Source organism: Bathycoccus prasinos (assembly GCF_002220235.1).
Source record: "Bathycoccus prasinos genomic : chromosome_5".
Taxonomy (NCBI): domain Eukaryota; kingdom Viridiplantae; phylum Chlorophyta; class Mamiellophyceae; order Mamiellales; family Bathycoccaceae; genus Bathycoccus; species Bathycoccus prasinos.
The window spans coordinates 303,816-321,136 of NC_024004.1; the positions used below are offsets into that span (position 1 = coordinate 303,816).

The following is a 17,321-nucleotide window of genomic DNA, read 5'->3' on the forward strand; positions in this document are numbered from 1 at the left end:
CATAGATTATATATATATGCATACTTTTTTGTATAACTATTTATAACGACTGTATATTCAGGGAAGGAGAAATGGAACAACGGCGCTGGTCCTCGTATCTGCAAGATTACGTTTAGAAAAAAACGGAGAGAAAGAGATATGAACTCTCTTCTGGGAGAGAGCAAAGAGAGGAATTTAGAACAAAAATGTAATTCACACTTCGGCACTAATAGTACGCCCACCAAACACTATCACCCCTCGTATTTATACACGAATGAGAAGAAGAGCGGCGGCGGCGGCGGCTGCTGCTGCGCGTGTTCGTGGTCATCTCACCTCGGGAAGAAGTAAACGAGAAGACCAACTCACGGGGAACTTTCATCGCCTTTTTTTCAACAGTAACAAACGAAGATTCCTGAACAACTTGCGTCCACTCGCGAGGGAAGGCGAGAACAGTAATAATGAATTCGACGTCGTCGTCGTCGGTGGTGGTCACGCCGGCACCGAAGCCGCGGCTGCGGCGAACCGTCGAGGCAGTCGAGTCGCGCTGATAACTCCACAACCCGTGAAATCCATCGGGGAAATGTCCTGCAACCCATCCATTGGTGGTTTAGGCAAAGGCACTCTGGTGAGAGAAATCGACGCGTTGGACGGATTAATGGCAAAGGCGGCAGATCTGTCCGGAATTCAATTTCGAGTGTTGAATTCGAGCAAAGGTAAAGCGGTCCGAGGTGTCCGCGCGCAGATGGATCGAGGGTTGTATAAGAAACACATGCAAAAGTTAGTGGGCGAGTTGCCGAACGTGACCGTGGTGGACGCCTGCGTGAGCGGGCTGTTGATTGACGAGAGAGGAGAGGAAAAGAGTAGTAGTAGTAGTAGTAGTAGTAGAAATAGTAGTAATAATACTAGTGATAGGAGTGATGTAAGTAAAACGTGCAAAGGAGTTCGATTGGAAGATGGGACGTCGGTGTTTGCCAAAGCGGTCGTGATAACGACCGGGACGTTTCTGAGAGGCGTGCTTCACTTGGGAGGCGGCGAGAAAGTATTTAACGCCGGGAGGATATCTTCCAACGTCACGGAACGGGCGGATAATTTAGCTTCGACGGCCTCGTCCTCGTTGGCGGATTCGTTGTACGGGTTGAATTTGAGAATGGGAAGATTACGAACCGGGACGCCGCCGAGGTTGAGAAAATCCACCATTGACTTTACTCGGTGCGAAGAGCAAAAAGGAGACGATGTTCCGGAACCTTTTTCCTTTTATAACTTATCGTTATCGTCTACAAAAAGACCTTGGATGCCGTCGCAAGAGCAAGTATCGTGCCACAGCACGAGCACGAATGCGGAGACGGAAAAAATGATAATGTCACATCCAAACTACGCGGATGAAAATCTCGCGACTGGTCCGCGCTATTGTCCATCGATCGAATCAAAAGTCAGACGGTTTCCGAATCGCGACCACGTTGTGTGGCTCGAACCCGAAGGATTGACGAGTGATATCATATACCCAGCTGGTATTTCGAATTCACTTCCAAAAGGAACGCAGTTGGATATGCTCCGTTCGATACCCGGTTTAGAAAACGTCGAAATGCTTCGTCCGGGATACGCTGTTGAATACGATTACGTCGATCCGAGAGAACTCAGACGAACTTTAGAGGTTCAAAAAGTGAAAGGTTTATATCTCGCTGGGCAAATTAACGGAACAACAGGGTACGAAGAAGCCGCCGCGCAAGGCGTCTTGGCTGGCGCCAACGCCGCCGACCGCGACTCTCCGCTCGAATTGTCTCGAGACTCGAGTTACCTCGGCGTCTTAGCGGACGATTTAACAACTCGAGGTGCAACAGAACCGTATAGAATGTTTTCGAGTCGAGTGGAGCGCCGATTATCAATTCGTGGCGATAACGCGGACATTCGGTTAACGAAAATCGGTCACAAATGTGGACTCGTTTCGGATGAGCGATATCAGTTCGCCACGGAGAGAGAAAATCTGAGTAAAAGAGCGATTCATCTTTTGAAAAATACAAATGGATTCCGGCAACAGGCAAAGCAGTGGATACATTTGGGGTGCATGAGATGTCCAGACGCTCGACACGGGCGTTTGATTTCTCCGGCAGAGGTTATTCAAAGCGGTGAGGAGATTGGGAACATCATAAACGCGCTTTCGCAAATGGTGTCCAACACGAAAGCGGAGAAAGAGAACAGCATTTACGACGAAGAGAAAGAGACCGAAACTGCTTTACGCGAGCTTTTGGACATAAGAGAAAGAGATATCTCGGCTTTAGAACTCGCCTCGACGGATTTGTATTACGAAAATTACATCAGGCGTCAATCCAAAGACGTCTCGGACATGAAGAAGGACGAAACGTTGATCATTCCAGAGGATATAAACTACGACGACGTGTTTGGATTATCCGCGGAGGACAAAGAGAAACTCGCGAGCGTTCGACCGGAAACGCTCGGTCACGCCGGTAGAATTCAAGGCGTCTCGCAAAGCGCGATGTTAAGTTTACTGCGATATTGCCAAAAGAAGGATCGTTACGACGAACGCCAGAAGGAGAAGAAAGTGTTTATCAATAAATAAAAACGCGCGTCATAATTTCGTATTAAAATATCACAGCTGACTAACGAAAACGCCATCTACAACGTTCAGCGCTGTAAGCGCTTTATCTCTAGACTCCCCAGCTAATCCACTGGATACCTCTTTTCTCACGATATCCAACTCTTTTCGAGCGTTTTCCACCTGATCTTTCGTTAAAACTTTATCCAAAGCTTTCTCCGGACCAGCGGCGAAGCCTAATTTCGCTTTCGAGACTCCAGCGTACTTCAACGCCGTTTGCATATCTATCAACCCAGTCTTCGCTCCAACTGGTTTCCCAGCCTCAAATAACATCAACGTCGGAAAACCGCTCACCCCGTACGCTCTCGCGTAATCCGTGTACTTATCCACGTTCATTCTCGCGATGGTTGTCTCGTTCCCGTACTTCCTCAACTCGTTCGGCAACTCGTTCCAAATCGGTTCCAACTTTTGGCAGAAAGGGCACCACGGCGCATAAAACTCAACGAAAACGTTCGGGGTTGGGTTCTCCGCGTCCGCGGAAACGTATTCTTTGAAATTTTCCGGCGTCAACTCGACGACGTTTTGCAACGACGTCTTCGCTCTCGTGGCTGTTTTCGGCACGAAAGACGTCACGGCTGCTTCAGCATTTTCTGTAAAAGGCGTCATCGTTATTACCGCCGCTGCTGCTGCTGCTGCTGCTCCAAGAACCGCCGTTCGTCTTCTCGTCGTCGCATATCTGTTTTCATTACCACCGTCGTCGTCGTCTCTTTCCTCGTCCTCGCTCACGAAGCAGAGAGAGGAGGAGGAAGAATTTGATGCCATCGAAGATGAACAACACGAGGCACCCGAGCGCTGCCTCATACAGGAAGAGGAATAAAGTTCCTTCTTTTCATTCTTCTTCTTCTTCTTCATCGAAGGATGATTCAAAGAAGAAGAAGAAGAAGGATGACGACGACGACGATCAGAAATGGCGTAATGCTGCTGCTGGTACTGGTTAAGAAGAGCGCTGCTAAAACTCATATTTATTATAGTATATATATATCGTTGTTGTTCTCTTCACACGAAGTAGAGAGACGAATGTGAGGGAGAGACGAGAGAAGAGTTTTCGTTCTGTTCTGTCTTCTGCGCCTTCTCGTTGTTTTTTTCTACCTTTTTTTCATGCATGCATGGAAAATAACGAAATTTTTTTCGTTCCCGCGAAAACGAGAAAAAATGTATCAACGCGAAAAGGGGAAGAGAAAGAAAATTTCCTCCTTTTTTTTGACGCGTACGACGAGTATATCATCATCGCACAGACGCGCGCATATACAAAAAATCATCTCTCTAAAGAAGAGTGCATCATCGTTGCCTAACAAACAGAGTTAAACTGTTGTTGTTGTTGTTCTCTCTCACCGTTTCTCTCTCTCAAATACTTTCCTGAATAGCTTTGAAAGAAGATAATTTGTAAAAGGTGAACATTATTAAATTGGGGGTTATTAAAAAAAAGAGAGAGAAAAAGCGCTTTAATAATTCTCTCTCTCTTCTTCTTATTCGCTTGAAAAATGATGGCAACAACACTCTCATCATCATCATCATCGTCGTCGTCAATGCTTTTAACGCGACAAAAGCGCGTTGAGAATACTTTTCTCCCCGTTGGTCCTGGTGGTGTAAAGAAGAGTCGTCGTGGTAAAATCATCATCGTCGCACATCAAAATCGGCGACAGGTCAGCAGGCATCCAGGAAGATTAATGAAAGCCGCCGCGACATCATCATCTTCGTTCGAGTCGTCAAAAAATGACGACCCCCCTTTTGATGAAGAAAACGGAGAGAGAAACTTCACGGCGTCTGCGTTCCAACTGTCCCCCATGCAACCGTCCAGCGCGGTTGGGACGCACTTGAGAAACGTTTTAGAGCGAGACCCGAACGCGTTCGAGGACGCGTTGGAAAAGCAGTTACGACTGTGGGCGGAGGCTTTAGGGGAAGAAGAAGAAGAAGAAAAAGAAGAAAAAGAAAAGACGACGGCTTTGGTAAAAGAAGAAGAAGACAAAGAAGAAGCCGTAAACGCGACGAATACTGTGAGCGTGTTTTCGGATCGAGCGTTTTCCAAGTTGAGAAAGAAACGGGAAGTCGAGGATGCTTTATATTTGTGCGTCGCTGAGAAGAAAGCGCAGAGAGGCGTCGAGCTGACGATTGATTTCGAAAACGTGCGATTGCGACGATCCGGGTTGGTGAAAAGATGTCAAGTGTTGTCGTCGGAGTTTTTACCAGCTGGTTCGGAGGATATTTTGAACAAACATTTGATTGGCGTTTTGAGTAACGTTTCCACGAACGGGGGGTTGAATCCCGAAAATTTCGAAAAGTATATCCCGAAAGTCGTGTTGGCGCACGTGTACCAAAGGTCGGCGGCGTACGGGTACTTTTTACGCCGAGTGGAGAAGAGATACAACGTCGAGCGGTTGTTTTCGGAAAAGACGACAGCTTTTATAGAAGAAGAGAAAGAAGAAGAAGAAAAACGCGGAAAGAGCGCAGAATCGATCGCACCACCGTCTAATAACAACAACGGTTTGAAGAGAACGCTCAATTTTCGCGCGCGGCCTCGATTACGCAAACGCGAAAACGACATCGCGCACGGGAAAGTTGAAGCGGGCAACAGAAACGACGAATTTTGCATCGTCGATGAAGCAGCGGGAACTCGAACGTGTGTTGAGCCGCAATTACACTCGTTTAAAGCGTACATTGAATCGTTGGATCCGGAAGTTCGTGCGCGTGCAGCGCGTATTGAATCCGCCGAAGCCAGAGGCGCTTTGGAGAGACACGTGGAGGCGTTGTTTGGAGCGCAAGCGTCAAACTCAAACGAACTTTCTGAACGCATGCGTGAACTCGAGTTGTTAATCACTAAAACGAGCACAAGACGAGCGTTATCCAAAAATGAATACGGCAGAAATCGAGAAAGCGACGACGACGACGACGAAGAAGAAACAGACGCTCGATTACGAACGTCCTATTTCGAAATTGAAACGATGGAGATGACGTTGGATAATTTGAAGCATTTAGTCATAGAAGCGTGCGCGTTCGGTGGTGAGTTGGCCGTCGCGGAAGACCGCTTCGATGGCATCGATGGTGGCGTGTTAAATCGATAAAAAAAAGAATGTGAAAGCATACTTCGTCGTCGTTTAAAAAAGAGTTGTAGTACAAAAGTTGTTGTTTCATTATATTAATATTATTATACGCGATCGATGACGGGGATGTTGTATTTTCAACGTCTGCCGCCGAGACTACTCTTTTGTCTCGGCTTCACCTCCGTTTCCGCCACCGAGTGCAAATATATATTATTCGGCTGGTTAGCCATTGGATTATCACCACCTTTACTCCACTCGTAACTCGCAGCGTAGGCATAAATCGTCCCGTCTCTGTTGAAATCGCCGCAGGAAATCGGACAACTTACTTTTTGCATCGCCTTCAACCTTTGCTTGGAATCTTTATCCCAAAAGTTGTAATTCCCATCCGCACCGGCAGTGACAAACGTTCCAAACGTCGGATGGAACGAAATCGAGTTCACCGCGTATATATCGTTCTGTTCTCGATGGCATTTAAACGTAAAATTCGCCGATTTCATGTTATCCTCAACGTGTTGCACCGCTACTCTCCCTTCGATCGACCCAACCAAATACCCGCTCTGATCCGGAAAAGCCGCGATACACCTCGTCTGATATTTCAACGGCGAATACAACTGCTTATACGGTTGCGTTGGATTCTGCATGTTATACACCAATATGTGCCTCTCCGCTGTCCCGCACACCAATAAATTCTGTTTCACGTCTAAAGCGTAACACCTCTCCGGCAATTGCGCCACGCTCACCGGATTCGGTTGTCTCGCGTCCCAATACTTCAACGTCTTATCCCAACTCCCCGTGCACAAAATGTTATGTTGCTGAATCCACGCCATGTGCCTAATCGGTCCATCGTGCTGTGCCACTTGCGTCGTTTGATTCGACCCTAAATCCCACTTCTTCGCCTGGTTATCGCACCCGCCGCTAAACACCGCGCTTCCGTCCGGACTCCACACGGACGCCATCACCGGCGCCTCGTGCGCCTCCATCGCCGCTTTCGGCAACGCCTGTCCGTTCGGTTGCACGTCGTAACACAAAACTTTATTATCCCACCCGGTGGCGACCAAGAAATTCCCCGTCGGTGACCATTTCAACGAAGTGATGCCGTCTTGAGGCGAGGACTGCACGAGCATGTCGTTGTTCGGATTCGTTTGCGGTGCGGTTTGATTTTGCGGTTGATTTTGTTGTTGTTGTTGTCCCGCAATGTTCGGTGGACTGGGCTGACCAAACCCTCCTCCTCCTCCTAACCCGGGGCCGCCGCCCATTTGCGGCGTTTGTTGTTGTTGTTGTTGTTGTTGCAACCCGCCGAAACCGCCTCCGCCGAAACTCATCTTGGTTTTGTATCTCTCTAATCTCAATTTTTAAGGTGCCTGCCCGTGGATTCGAACGATTGAATCCCCCTTCTTGCGCTCTTCTTTTATTCTTTTATTCGTGTTCGAGTCACACACGGCAGCTCAAAGCTCGCGACTTTCGGTGCTTATTATTAATCGTTTCTAAAATCTCCTACTGGAAAAAACACCTCTGATCTCTTCTCGAACGAAGAAGAAGAGAACAAGAGTATTCGCTTTTCTTGCGAATGAATGAATCCTCCAAAATGGGTGTAAAGTGTGTTTCCGTCTTGAGAAGAAGAAGTCAGTCGTCTGTTTGTTTTGTCGTTTTTTTTCTTTTCGCTTGTTTTGTGTGTTTTCTCTTCACGTGAAAGCGGAATTTTTTTTTTTCGCACAAAAAGAAAGGCTGAAATGACAAGAGTCATCTCCTCTCGCGTTTTGTTTCTCTCTCTCTCTTTTTTTGTAGAGGTAACCCCCGAGAAAGAACTCGTCGTGTGTTTTGGATATCGTTTGTTTTTGGATATAATTCTTTCTCTCTATTTTTAAACAGCAACAGAAGAGCAACAAACTTTGATGTCTTCTTCTTCTTCTTTATCCGTTTTGATGTCATCGCACCTAATTACTAAGCGCGGCGCGATGACGACGACGACGACGACGTCGTCGTCTGAATCGTCGTCGTCGTCGTCTTCGAGAAAATTAGTAGGAGCACATCAGCGTCATCGGAAATTTTCATCATCATCATCATCATCATCATCAAGCAGACAAAAGAGAACAACAACAACAACTGCTTCGAATAGTATTCGAACGTACTCAGTACACGCGGCGAAACAGGAAATAAACTTACAAAAAGTTATCGAAAATTTGTGCGAAGGGAAGGATTTATCCGAAAACGAGGCGTTTGAAGCCATGGAAGCGTTGTTGGATGCGTCGGAAAATCAGATCGCTGCTTTTTTGGTCCTGTTGCGAGCGAAAGGGGAGACGAGCTCAGAAATGGCCGGGTTAGCGCGAGCTATGCAATCGAGAGCGGTACAAGTGAACGCCGGGGACGATGTTTTGGATATCGTTGGTACCGGTGGGGATTCTGCGGGGACGGTGAACATTTCAACCGGGTCGTGCGTGTTAGCCGCGGCGGCGGGCGCGAAGGTGGCGAAACACGGAAGCCGCTCCGTGTCTTCTCTCTGCGGCTCCGCGGACGTTTTGGAAGCGCTCGGTGTGGCCGTGGAGATTGGCCCAGAGGCTATCGAAAAGTGCGTGAAAGAAGTCGGCATGGGTTTTATGTTTGCCCCGAGATTCCACCCGGCGATGGCGAAAGTTTCGCCGGTGAGAAAATCGTTAAAAGTGAGAACGGCGTTTAACTTGTTAGGACCGATGTTAAACCCGGCGCATTCCAAGTACGCGCTCGTTGGCGTCTACTCCACGGATATTCAGAGGTTAATGGCAGATTCATTCATGCGTTTGGGAATGAAGAAAGCGTTAATCGTCCACTCGATGGGTTTGGACGAGTTGACTCCGTGCGGCCCGGCGGACGTCATGGAAGTCTCCAAAGACGGCGTCAAAACGTACACCTTTGAACCGTCTAAAGTGGGAATAAAAAAATGCGAATTAAAAGACTTAGCCGGTGGTGACGCTAAACTCAACGCCAAAATTTTGCGCGAAGCTTTGGGAGGTGAAACCGGTCCAGTGGCGGAAACTTTGATTTTGAACGCCGGCGTCGCCATGGCGGCGGCGGAGCAAGCCGCGTCCGTCGAGGAAGGCATCGCCATGTGCAGAGAGGCGCACAAAACCGGTAAAGGCGGGGAAAAGTTGGACAGTTGGATTCAGTTGACCCAGGAGTGTAAAAAGGCTGGTTTGTAAGTACGCAACAATTGTTGATGTTGTGACGATAAAAATTTTTACTCTTTGTGTTTATTCAAACATTTTTCTCTTCTTAAAAAATTGTGAAAAAATCGTCGTCGTCATCTCGTCACTTCTTTCATTCTCCACCACGAAACACAAAACACAACGAAGACTCTAGATATCTACTCCTACTCGTAATGGTTGTGCACGCGAGGGTAAAACCATCATCATCAGTGACACGTTTTAACGTCGTCGCGAGAAGAACCACGACTTTCACGCGCTGTTATCATCATCATCATCATCAGTCGCACGTCTCTTCTTCCTCCTCCCGCGCATCATCAAAATGCAAAATCCGGGAAACGTCGTTTCGATTCACGACGAAGCGGGGAAAAGATGACGACGTTTCGATGACGACGAAGAGCAGCGCGATGGAAGAAACGACGACACTTTCCGCGTCATCATCGTCATCGTCATCGGAAACGAGAAGAGACGCGGAAGCAGTCGTGCGAGGAATGTACGACGCCATCAATAAAAGAGACGTGACGAAAGCGCTGACGTTTGTCGACGACGACATCGTGTACGAAGATTTCAACTTCCCAGAACCATTCCGAGGGAAAGCGCGGGTGAAAAAATTATTCGAGGAGAGTTGCACGGGGATACCGGACGATTTAGATTTTATCATCGAGAGAAGCACGACGTCTTCGTCCTCGGAGGCGGGAGGATTAGGGGAGAGTTTGACGTTTGGGTGCACGTGGCACGTTGAAATCGCAGGCGAGCCGTTTCCAAACGCGCGAGGCGCTTCGTTTTACGAGATTTCAAAGGAGAGCGGGAAGCTGATTTACGCCAGAGACGTGGTCGAGTCGCCGATGAAGCTAGGGGAGGCGTCGTTTTCAATCATACGGGTCGTAGCGCCGCTGGTGAAGGAACAGATTTTAGCCGAGAAGCAGAAGAAGGAGAACAACAAGAAAAATGATAACGAGAGTAGTGACGAAGGGAGCGCGAAGGGAGAGATGACGACATCTTCTTCCGACAATAATAACGCGTTGGAGATCGCCGGGTTGTGGGCTACCGCGGCTGCGTATTGGTACGTGTTACTCCTCTCGCCGCCGTTTTCGCCAGTTCCGGGATACCCGGGATGGGCCATTACTCCCGAAAGTTTGCAAGACGTCATAAACTCTTCCGTTCAATTCTTCTTCATCTTACAAGGCATGAACGAAGCCGGCATCACGTTTGCCGGACTAGCGACGGATTTCCCAGTCCAGCCGGAAACGTTGGGCGTGTTCAACTTTGCCGAGGCGTTCGTGTTTATGTTGTTTCCGGTTCTGTTGATGGATAAAACGAAATTAGGCAAAGAGAAAGGTGGGGATTTGAAAACGACCACGTTTTGGTCCATCTCCATGTTTCTCACGAACGCGACTTTGCTTCCGTATTTCGCCACGAGGGCGAAGAGTATCGGCGAGAATAGGAAAGAAAACGAAACGTCCGCGTACGTATCCGATGATGCAGGTGTGATCAACGAAGATGCGAAAACGAGAGAAGGGAGAGAAGGTAAAAAAGGCTTGCTGAGCAAAGGTTTTGGCGTGTACGGTTTATTAGTCGGCGTCTACTCGCTGTGGTACTTTGCGAACGGATACGTTCCGTCCGGCGAAGAGCGAGACTTAGCCGAGCGATGGACGTACTACGTGCAAACTCTACACGAAGACAGAGTCTCGGTCGCGTTTACGTGCGACATCGTCCTCTTCTATTTGTGGCAAATTTATTTCACGAAGAAAGTCGATCCTACGTGTTCCGCCATCGATCGATTCTTACCCTTCTTTGGCCTCGCCGGGTGGTTGATTAAATAAGCTCTCTCTCTTTCTACTTCCGGTTGTTGTATTAAAATAGTATTATTACACGCACACACGTGCTGCTATAGAAACAAAACTGTACTTTTACTTCGCCGCGGCGCCCATCGCGTTCGCGTCCATACTCGCGTATTTCTTCTTCGCGCCTCCAGTCGGTAACGGCATCTGTTCTAGTTTTTCTACGTCTGTTAAATTCTCCTTCTTTTTTTCTTTGCCTTCCTCTCCACCTGCTTGCTTTTTCTTCTTACTCTCGCTTTTTGACTTTCCCCACATGCACTTCATTTTCACGCCGTTGATTTCAAATCCGAGCGCGCCGCATTTTTGCTTCGCCGCTTCCTCGGCCTCTTCTCTCTCCGCGAACGTCACAAACGCGCACTTCTTTTCTTTCATCACGTGTACTTTCTTCAAAGCCCCATACGTACAAAACGCGGCTCTCAAATCTCCCTCTTGCACGTTCTCCCCGTCTACACCGCTGATATAAAACGTCTTGATCGTTTGATCCTCCGGCGCTTGCCAACTCGGTTTCTTCTCTCGGTCTCTTTCCAACATCGCCTCGGCGACTGGATCGTTCGTCCCGTAATACCGATCCTTAATATTCTGCTTCCTAAACTTTGCATTCGCGGATAACTCTGGCATGTGCGTGTCCCCGTTGCACGGTCGAAACGGACAATCCGCTCGCGTGCACGCGTCTTTCAACCAAAACGTACAAATCGGCGCCTTATTCTTTTGATAATACGGCTTCTTCCTCGCCATCCGCGTCAACTGTTCCATCGCGTCCTTCACGATCGCCGCTTTCCCTCCCACCGAATCGTCCTCCGCGTTCCCGGCGACTCCACCTAACATCCCAGTCACGTCTGCGGTAGCATCTTCCTCCAGTTTCTCCTCGATCTGTTTCGTCACGTATTCCACGTTCACCGCGCTTTTCGGCACCGCCATATCTGAAATCGCCCCCAACGCCGCATCTCTCGCTTGCACTGGAATCCCAAATTCCAAATCTAACAAGCACACTTGGCAGACGTTCTTCGCCAACGCGATTTCTTTGCACACGACTGTTTTCTTATACCTCGCGTCGTGTCCTGGTCGCCATCGGAACACCGTGAACGGTCTTCCCGAGATGGCGCACTCCGCGCCGTAATTTTCTTTCTGCATTCTCACGTACGGGTTCGGGCCGAGACAATCGTCGCACACGACTGGGAAGTCGCTTTTTTCCCACCCGTCTTCCTCGGGGTTTGATATATGTCTGTTCGACATTTTTATTTGTCAAAAAGCGTAAAGTCTCGTCTGTATTCTTTCGTTTAAAAGCGTATCCAGTTTTGCGATTTTAATAAAGAGAGAGTCGTCGTCGTCGTAGTAGAGTAGTTTGAGTCGTGCTCCTCTGATGTTGATGTGTACGAGCTAATTGTCTCCAGTGGTGTCACTCAAAGGAAAATGAAGAAAAAAATTTCTTCAAAAAGAGCAAAAAAACTTCAGAAAATTTTCTCTCTCTTCCCGCTCGTTCTTCTCTTTCTCTTCATCTCTCTTCATCTCTTCATCTCTCTCTCTCTTCATCTCTCTCTCGTGCTTTTAAAGAAGATAAAGATGGAAGCGAGGACTTCGAAAGAAAACGAAGAAGAAGAAGAGAAGAAGAAGAAGAAAGAGTTTAATAACGATGATTCTTTTTTGAAGAAGGACAAAAAGGAAGACGAAGAAGAGGAGCGACGAAGAATCGCGTCTTTAATCGCGGAGACGTCGTATTTAACGAGCGTTTTGAATGCGCCTTCAGGAGAAGCGACGACGACGGCGTCTTCTTCTTCTTCTTCAAACGACTTTTATGATTACTACGATTTTGGGTTCACCTCGGCGGTGTACTCGTTGTTCGGATACGCGAGCGAAGATGGGAATACTGGGAGTGCTACGAACAACAACAACAACAACATTAACAACAACAAGATGATGATGATGATGGAAAAAGAGAGCAACCTCTTACTGGACGAGAAACGCATCGAACAGACTTTGTTGAAGAACCACGGAGTGATTAAGAAGACGTTACCGGAGGTATCGCCGACGGACTTTGAGAAGTATTTGAGAGCGATACGGACGTCGTACGCGAGGTTCGTGGCGACGAGAGCGATGGCGAAGAAGAAGAATAAGAGCGCGGGAACGGCGTCGAAGTCGTCGTCCGCGGGGTCGGCGTTGGCGGACGGGTTCGCCGCGACCAACAACATGAACGCGGACGACTTCGAGGAGCAAATGCACAGACAAAATCAGCTTTTGAGTTCAGTGCCGTCCATTTTTTTCCGAGAAGAGTTTGATTTAACGTCGAGGGAGGCATTCGAGGAGATTTTGCCGTGTTTAGTGAGGGATTTAGTAGGAGAGAGCAATAATAATAATAATAATAATAATAAGACGTCGTTAGACGACGACAACGTGGCGAATAGCGCGGTGTTAGCGCAAGAGCAGCTCGGACAGTACTTAGATTTGGTGGAGAGCGTGATTATGAAACGCGTCGGGGATCGCGCCGAGGCGTTTTTAGAAGCGATGGCGAAAACGAAAAAGTTACAAGAGACGATAGAGGAGACGAAGAAAGCAGTCGTCGATTTAAGAACGAATAATCGGAGGAGTTTTAGAAGAGCTGCGCACGCCACGGCAAAAGTGAAAGAGACATGGAGAAGGAGGGACAACATTTTACGATTGGCGGAAACTTTGAAAGATATCGAGAATATTCGGCAGACGAAGTTAGACGTGGACGTGCTGTTAGAATCCGGGGAGTATTCGGAGTGTTTAGAAGCGATCGACGAGTGCGAGAGAAGTTTGAGAGCGGCGATTGAAAGGGCGACGAAAAACAACAGCGAAGAGGGGGAGGTAGAGGAAGAGAAAGGATCGTCATCAATGTCTTCTGCAAGCAATAAACACATGAATATTAGTAATAGTAGCGGTGGTAAAAGTAACGCGGCAACGACGACGACGAAAAACGTCTTTTCGTGTTTCAGTCATCTTCCGAAAGATTTGGAGATTGCAAAGAGAAAATGCACGGGTGGAATTACGGCAGAGTTGTGCTCTCGAGCTCGCGTCGAATCGAACATCGTAGACGATGGAATCGCGAACATAGTAAAGTATGGTGTCGACGATCAAATCAAAGACGATGAGGGAAGCTTCGATAAAGACGAGTACGATCGAGTATCTGAGTCCATCTTACCGGCGCTTCGTGGCTTGTTGAGATCGAGCACAGTCATGCCAACGGTTGACGCGATTCACGCGGTTTCGCGTGAAATTTTGCGTGATTTGAAAAGAGATGTCGAACGCGTGTGCGAAAAAGTTTTCGCGAGTGTTGGTGGTAAAACAAACACTCCTTCAAAGGTCAGCGCCGCTGTCGCTGAAAATAAAAACGCAGAAGACGGTAACATGGAGAATATTTATTTAGCGCTTCAAAATTGTTCCTCTGATAATTACATCCGAACGCTCGATGCCGTGAGCAAAATCATGTCACGCTTACATTTCAAGCGCGGTGAAATTATTCGAGACGTTTTGATGTCCGTGTTCACCTCTTCCAGTGATGAATTCGATGAGAATGCGAGCGAAAGCGCTGGCGCCGTGGAAACGCCCAAGAGTTTGCCCTCGCCAAAATTCTCTATGGATTTCGTCCTGAAAGAAGCTCGCGATGAAGCCAACGAGCGGTTTTCGAGAGATGGTATTTCCAAAGCAGTTTTTGCCATCCGCGAATCGTCGAATTCAATCATCGACGGAGGCTCGATGCTTTTCGCCAGACTCCTGAGTTGCCGCAAGCACGTCAACGCAAAACTCGACGCGACTTCGTTCACGAGAATAACGAAAGCTTCGGATGCGTTCATTCGTCTCGCGGAGAATGCTAATAAGAAAAACGGGAAGCGGTGCGTGGCGTTAAGGTCGCAAGTGCATTCTCAGGCGCGCTTGTTCTTGAACGTGAAACACGCCGCCGAGTTGGATAAGTTGAAGACGCTGCTCGAGCAAGAGAGTTGGTCGCAAGCGACGGTCCCGGCACATTTTCAAGAGCTTTTGGATCGCTTATCTGCGGTGGCATCTTCAACAGAAAAGGATGAAAAGAAAGAAAGCAACGCCACTACTAATGCTGAAAACGATAAGAACCAACCGCTACCGACGAAAATTATCGATAAAAACACGAAAGTTGAACACGTCGCCACGACGACGGCGTTGATGCTCATTCGCACGCTGAACGATTACAGCGATATCGCGGAAAGTATTCCAGATTTATCGGCAGACGTAGCTCGTCGCGTCGCTGAATTACTCGGTGCGTTCAACGATGGTGCTTGCGTGTTAGTTCTCGGCGCACAAGCCATGCAAGGCGCAAACTTGAGATCCATCACCGCGAAGCATCTGTCGGTGACTCAACAATCGCTCCGATTGTTCCAATCCCTCGCGCCGGTTTTGAAAGCGAAACTTTCAGACATTACGACGACAAAGTTTGGCAGCAGTAGCGATAACGTCGCGGCCGCAACAGGTGAAGGCAAACTACCATCGATCGGCAACGAAGACGCGAGGCGTAAACTAGCCTTTGCGAACCTCGATAAAGTTGGACGCGATTTCGAAACGCACTGCGAACGCATCCATCTGAAGCTCATTGAAATCATTCGAGAACGCTTGCGATTCCATCGCGGCACGTTACCGCAACTCGCCAAAGCCTGGGAAAACGAACCGCTCGAAGATTTCGACAAAGAAGCCTCTCAATTCAGTAAAGGATTAATGAAAGAACTCGGAACGCTTTCCAAAGTCGTCCGTGGCATGTTTGAAGAGAACGATCAAAACAACGTCCTCGGCGTAGTCGCTTTAGAGTTTGACGCCAAGTTAGCCTCCTCCTTGAGAACGGTTTGGGAGGAAAGGAAATCTGTCGGCGGTACCATCGAAAGACACGTCAAAGCCGATTGCGAAGCGTTGCGAGAGTGCTTACACGGCTTAGCTGGTAAATTCGACTCGGACATTATCGGTCGCGAGTTGAAAGAGTTGGCTGAAGTCGTCGCGGAGTCGATTAAACACAACGACGCTCGTCTGGCCGACGAAGCGAAATTATTGAAAGCGAAAATGAAAGCAATGGCGGCTGAAGCCGAAACGAAAACGCCGACAAAATCGCCCACGCCAAAAAAGAGCACCACGAATGAAGAAAATATGGACTCAGCTCCAGCTTCTACTTCTTCTCCTCCCGCGAAAGGAGAGGAAGCGAAAGACCCCGTCGCGGCGGCTTCGCCCGACGAAGACGAACGCAAAGACGAGAACGCCAAAAGCGACGACGAATAATAATAATAGCCTCTAGGAACAGTAATAATAATAGTAACAATAGCACACCATTATAACGCGCAATGAATGCTCTCTCTGCTACATCTCGTCCACGAGCTTCTTCAGCTCTCCTTTAACTTCCCTCTGCCTTCGTCTGTTCCCCCACGTGTCCTCGCCTTCTTTCAACGCGTTCAGTTCCTCCAACAGAATTTCCCTTTTCCCTTTCGTTTTCTCTTTCTTCTCGCCGCCGTCTCTGATGAATTGTTTGGACACGTTCGCGGCAAACGAGGCGACGCCTATGACCCCGACCGCGCCGACACCAAAAACCGCGATCCCTCCCGTGGAGGCTTTGAGTAATCCACCGATTGCATCGAACGCGGTGAGTTCCGGCATCTCTTCGATGTTAACATTGTTCGTTTTTGGATTCGTTTTGTTTCCCAACGGGGAAGAGGAATTACTGTTGTGTCTTCTCACTCCAAAAGAAGAAGAAGAAGAAGACGACGAAGCGCATCTCTTCGACGTGGAGGCGACGGCAATACTCGCAGCTCTTCGCAACACCATGATGACGTTCCTTTTCCTTCTTTCTTTTTTGTCGTTTGAGGCGGAGAGAGGAACACTTTTAGTGTGAGTGGATTGAGTGTGGACTTTGTTGTGTGGAACAACTGTGTAAAACGCGCTTCTATTAAAACTAAACTTCTCACTCTCTCTCTCTCTCTCTCTCTGATGATGGTTTAAGCGGCATCCACGGCTTGCCTCAACACATCAATCGCACCTTTCACATCCTTTGCGCCAAACACGGAACTTCCAGCGACGATGACGTTCGCTCCAGCTTCGCTCGCCATGCCGATCGTCGACGCGCTCAAACCGCCGTCGACTTGAATATCCATCGCGGGATACTTCTCGCGCAACTCTTTCACTTTTGGCATCATATCCGGGTTGAACTTTTGCCCTCCAAACCCAGGTTCCACGGTCATCACTAAGAGCATGTCCACGAAATTCTCGTCCGCTAAGGCGAAAATAGATTCCGCGTTCGTTTTCGGTTTCATCGCCACGCCGACTTTCATGCCTCCTTTTTTGATGCTTTCGCACAGACCAATCGCTTCGTCGATGTTCGCGCAGGTTTCGATGTGAAACGTGAACATGTCGCACCCAGCTTTTTTCATCGGTTCTACGTAATCTCTCGGGTTCGTCACCATCAAATGGACGTCGAAATATGCCTCCGGGAAGTGTTTGTGTAAGCTTTCAATGACCGGAGCGCCAAAGGACAAGTTCGGGACGAAGTGGCCATCCATGACGTCCAAGTGAAGCCAATCGGCGCCGAACGAGAGGACTTTCTCGGATTCCGATTGCATGTTGGCGAAATCGCACGCGAGTAACGACGGGGAGATGATCGCTTTTGGCTTTTTTGATTCTGTTCCGGTCGTCATTTGAATCTGATTGTATTGATGTT

The 17,321-nt window shown here is 48.3% G+C and overlaps 10 protein-coding genes across 10 annotated transcripts; 6 read left to right on the forward strand and 4 right to left on the reverse strand.

The window, feature by feature from the left end:
* Positions 1 to 253: 253 nt before the first annotated feature.
* Positions 254 to 2,554, forward strand: Bathy05g01680 (tRNA uridine 5-carboxymethylaminomethyl modification enzyme GidA; the record flags this gene model as incomplete). The annotated part of the gene is made up of 1 exon (XM_007513210.1): positions 254 to 2,554. The coding sequence occupies one exon, from the start codon at positions 254 to 256 to the stop codon at positions 2,552 to 2,554; it is 2,301 nt and encodes a 766-aa protein (XP_007513272.1).
* Positions 2,555 to 3,357: 803 nt separating this feature from the next.
* Bathy05g01690 (unknown protein) lies at positions 3,358 to 3,528 on the forward strand (the record flags this gene model as incomplete). Its single annotated transcript, XM_007513285.1, has 1 exon — positions 3,358 to 3,528. One exon carries the CDS (start codon positions 3,358 to 3,360, stop codon positions 3,526 to 3,528), a length of 171 nt encoding a protein of 56 aa, XP_007513347.1.
* Positions 3,529 to 4,071: 543 nt separating this feature from the next.
* On the forward strand, positions 4,072 to 5,649 carry Bathy05g01700 (unknown protein; the record flags this gene model as incomplete). The annotated part of the gene is made up of 1 exon (XM_007513195.1): positions 4,072 to 5,649. The coding sequence occupies one exon, from the start codon at positions 4,072 to 4,074 to the stop codon at positions 5,647 to 5,649; it is 1,578 nt and encodes a 525-aa protein (XP_007513257.1).
* Positions 5,650 to 5,765: 116 nt separating this feature from the next.
* Bathy05g01710 (Poly(A)+ RNA export protein) lies at positions 5,766 to 6,884 on the reverse strand (the record flags this gene model as incomplete). The annotated part of the gene is made up of 1 exon (XM_007512805.1): positions 5,766 to 6,884. One exon carries the CDS (start codon positions 6,882 to 6,884, stop codon positions 5,766 to 5,768), a length of 1,119 nt encoding a protein of 372 aa, XP_007512867.1.
* Positions 6,885 to 7,583: 699 nt separating this feature from the next.
* Bathy05g01720 (anthranilate phosphoribosyltransferase) lies at positions 7,584 to 8,801 on the forward strand (the record flags this gene model as incomplete). The annotated part of the gene is made up of 1 exon (XM_007513223.1): positions 7,584 to 8,801. The coding sequence occupies one exon, from the start codon at positions 7,584 to 7,586 to the stop codon at positions 8,799 to 8,801; it is 1,218 nt and encodes a 405-aa protein (XP_007513285.1).
* Positions 8,802 to 9,190: 389 nt separating this feature from the next.
* Positions 9,191 to 10,627, forward strand: Bathy05g01730 (predicted protein; the record flags this gene model as incomplete). Its single annotated transcript, XM_007513169.1, has 1 exon — positions 9,191 to 10,627. One exon carries the CDS (start codon positions 9,191 to 9,193, stop codon positions 10,625 to 10,627), a length of 1,437 nt encoding a protein of 478 aa, XP_007513231.1.
* An 87-nt stretch (positions 10,628 to 10,714) lies between these two features.
* Bathy05g01740 (predicted protein) lies at positions 10,715 to 11,878 on the reverse strand (the record flags this gene model as incomplete). Its single annotated transcript, XM_007513034.1, has 1 exon — positions 10,715 to 11,878. The coding sequence occupies one exon, from the start codon at positions 11,876 to 11,878 to the stop codon at positions 10,715 to 10,717; it is 1,164 nt and encodes a 387-aa protein (XP_007513096.1).
* A 327-nt stretch (positions 11,879 to 12,205) lies between these two features.
* Bathy05g01750 (unnamed protein product) lies at positions 12,206 to 15,892 on the forward strand (the record flags this gene model as incomplete). The annotated part of the gene is made up of 1 exon (XM_007513296.1): positions 12,206 to 15,892. One exon carries the CDS (start codon positions 12,206 to 12,208, stop codon positions 15,890 to 15,892), a length of 3,687 nt encoding a protein of 1,228 aa, XP_007513358.1.
* A 78-nt stretch (positions 15,893 to 15,970) lies between these two features.
* Bathy05g01760 (unknown protein) lies at positions 15,971 to 16,264 on the reverse strand (the record flags this gene model as incomplete). Its single annotated transcript, XM_007513306.1, has 1 exon — positions 15,971 to 16,264. One exon carries the CDS (start codon positions 16,262 to 16,264, stop codon positions 15,971 to 15,973), a length of 294 nt encoding a protein of 97 aa, XP_007513368.1.
* Positions 16,265 to 16,602: 338 nt separating this feature from the next.
* On the reverse strand, positions 16,603 to 17,298 carry Bathy05g01770 (ribulose-phosphate 3-epimerase; the record flags this gene model as incomplete). Its single annotated transcript, XM_007513294.1, has 1 exon — positions 16,603 to 17,298. One exon carries the CDS (start codon positions 17,296 to 17,298, stop codon positions 16,603 to 16,605), a length of 696 nt encoding a protein of 231 aa, XP_007513356.1.
* Between the last annotated feature and the right edge of the window lie 23 nt (positions 17,299 to 17,321).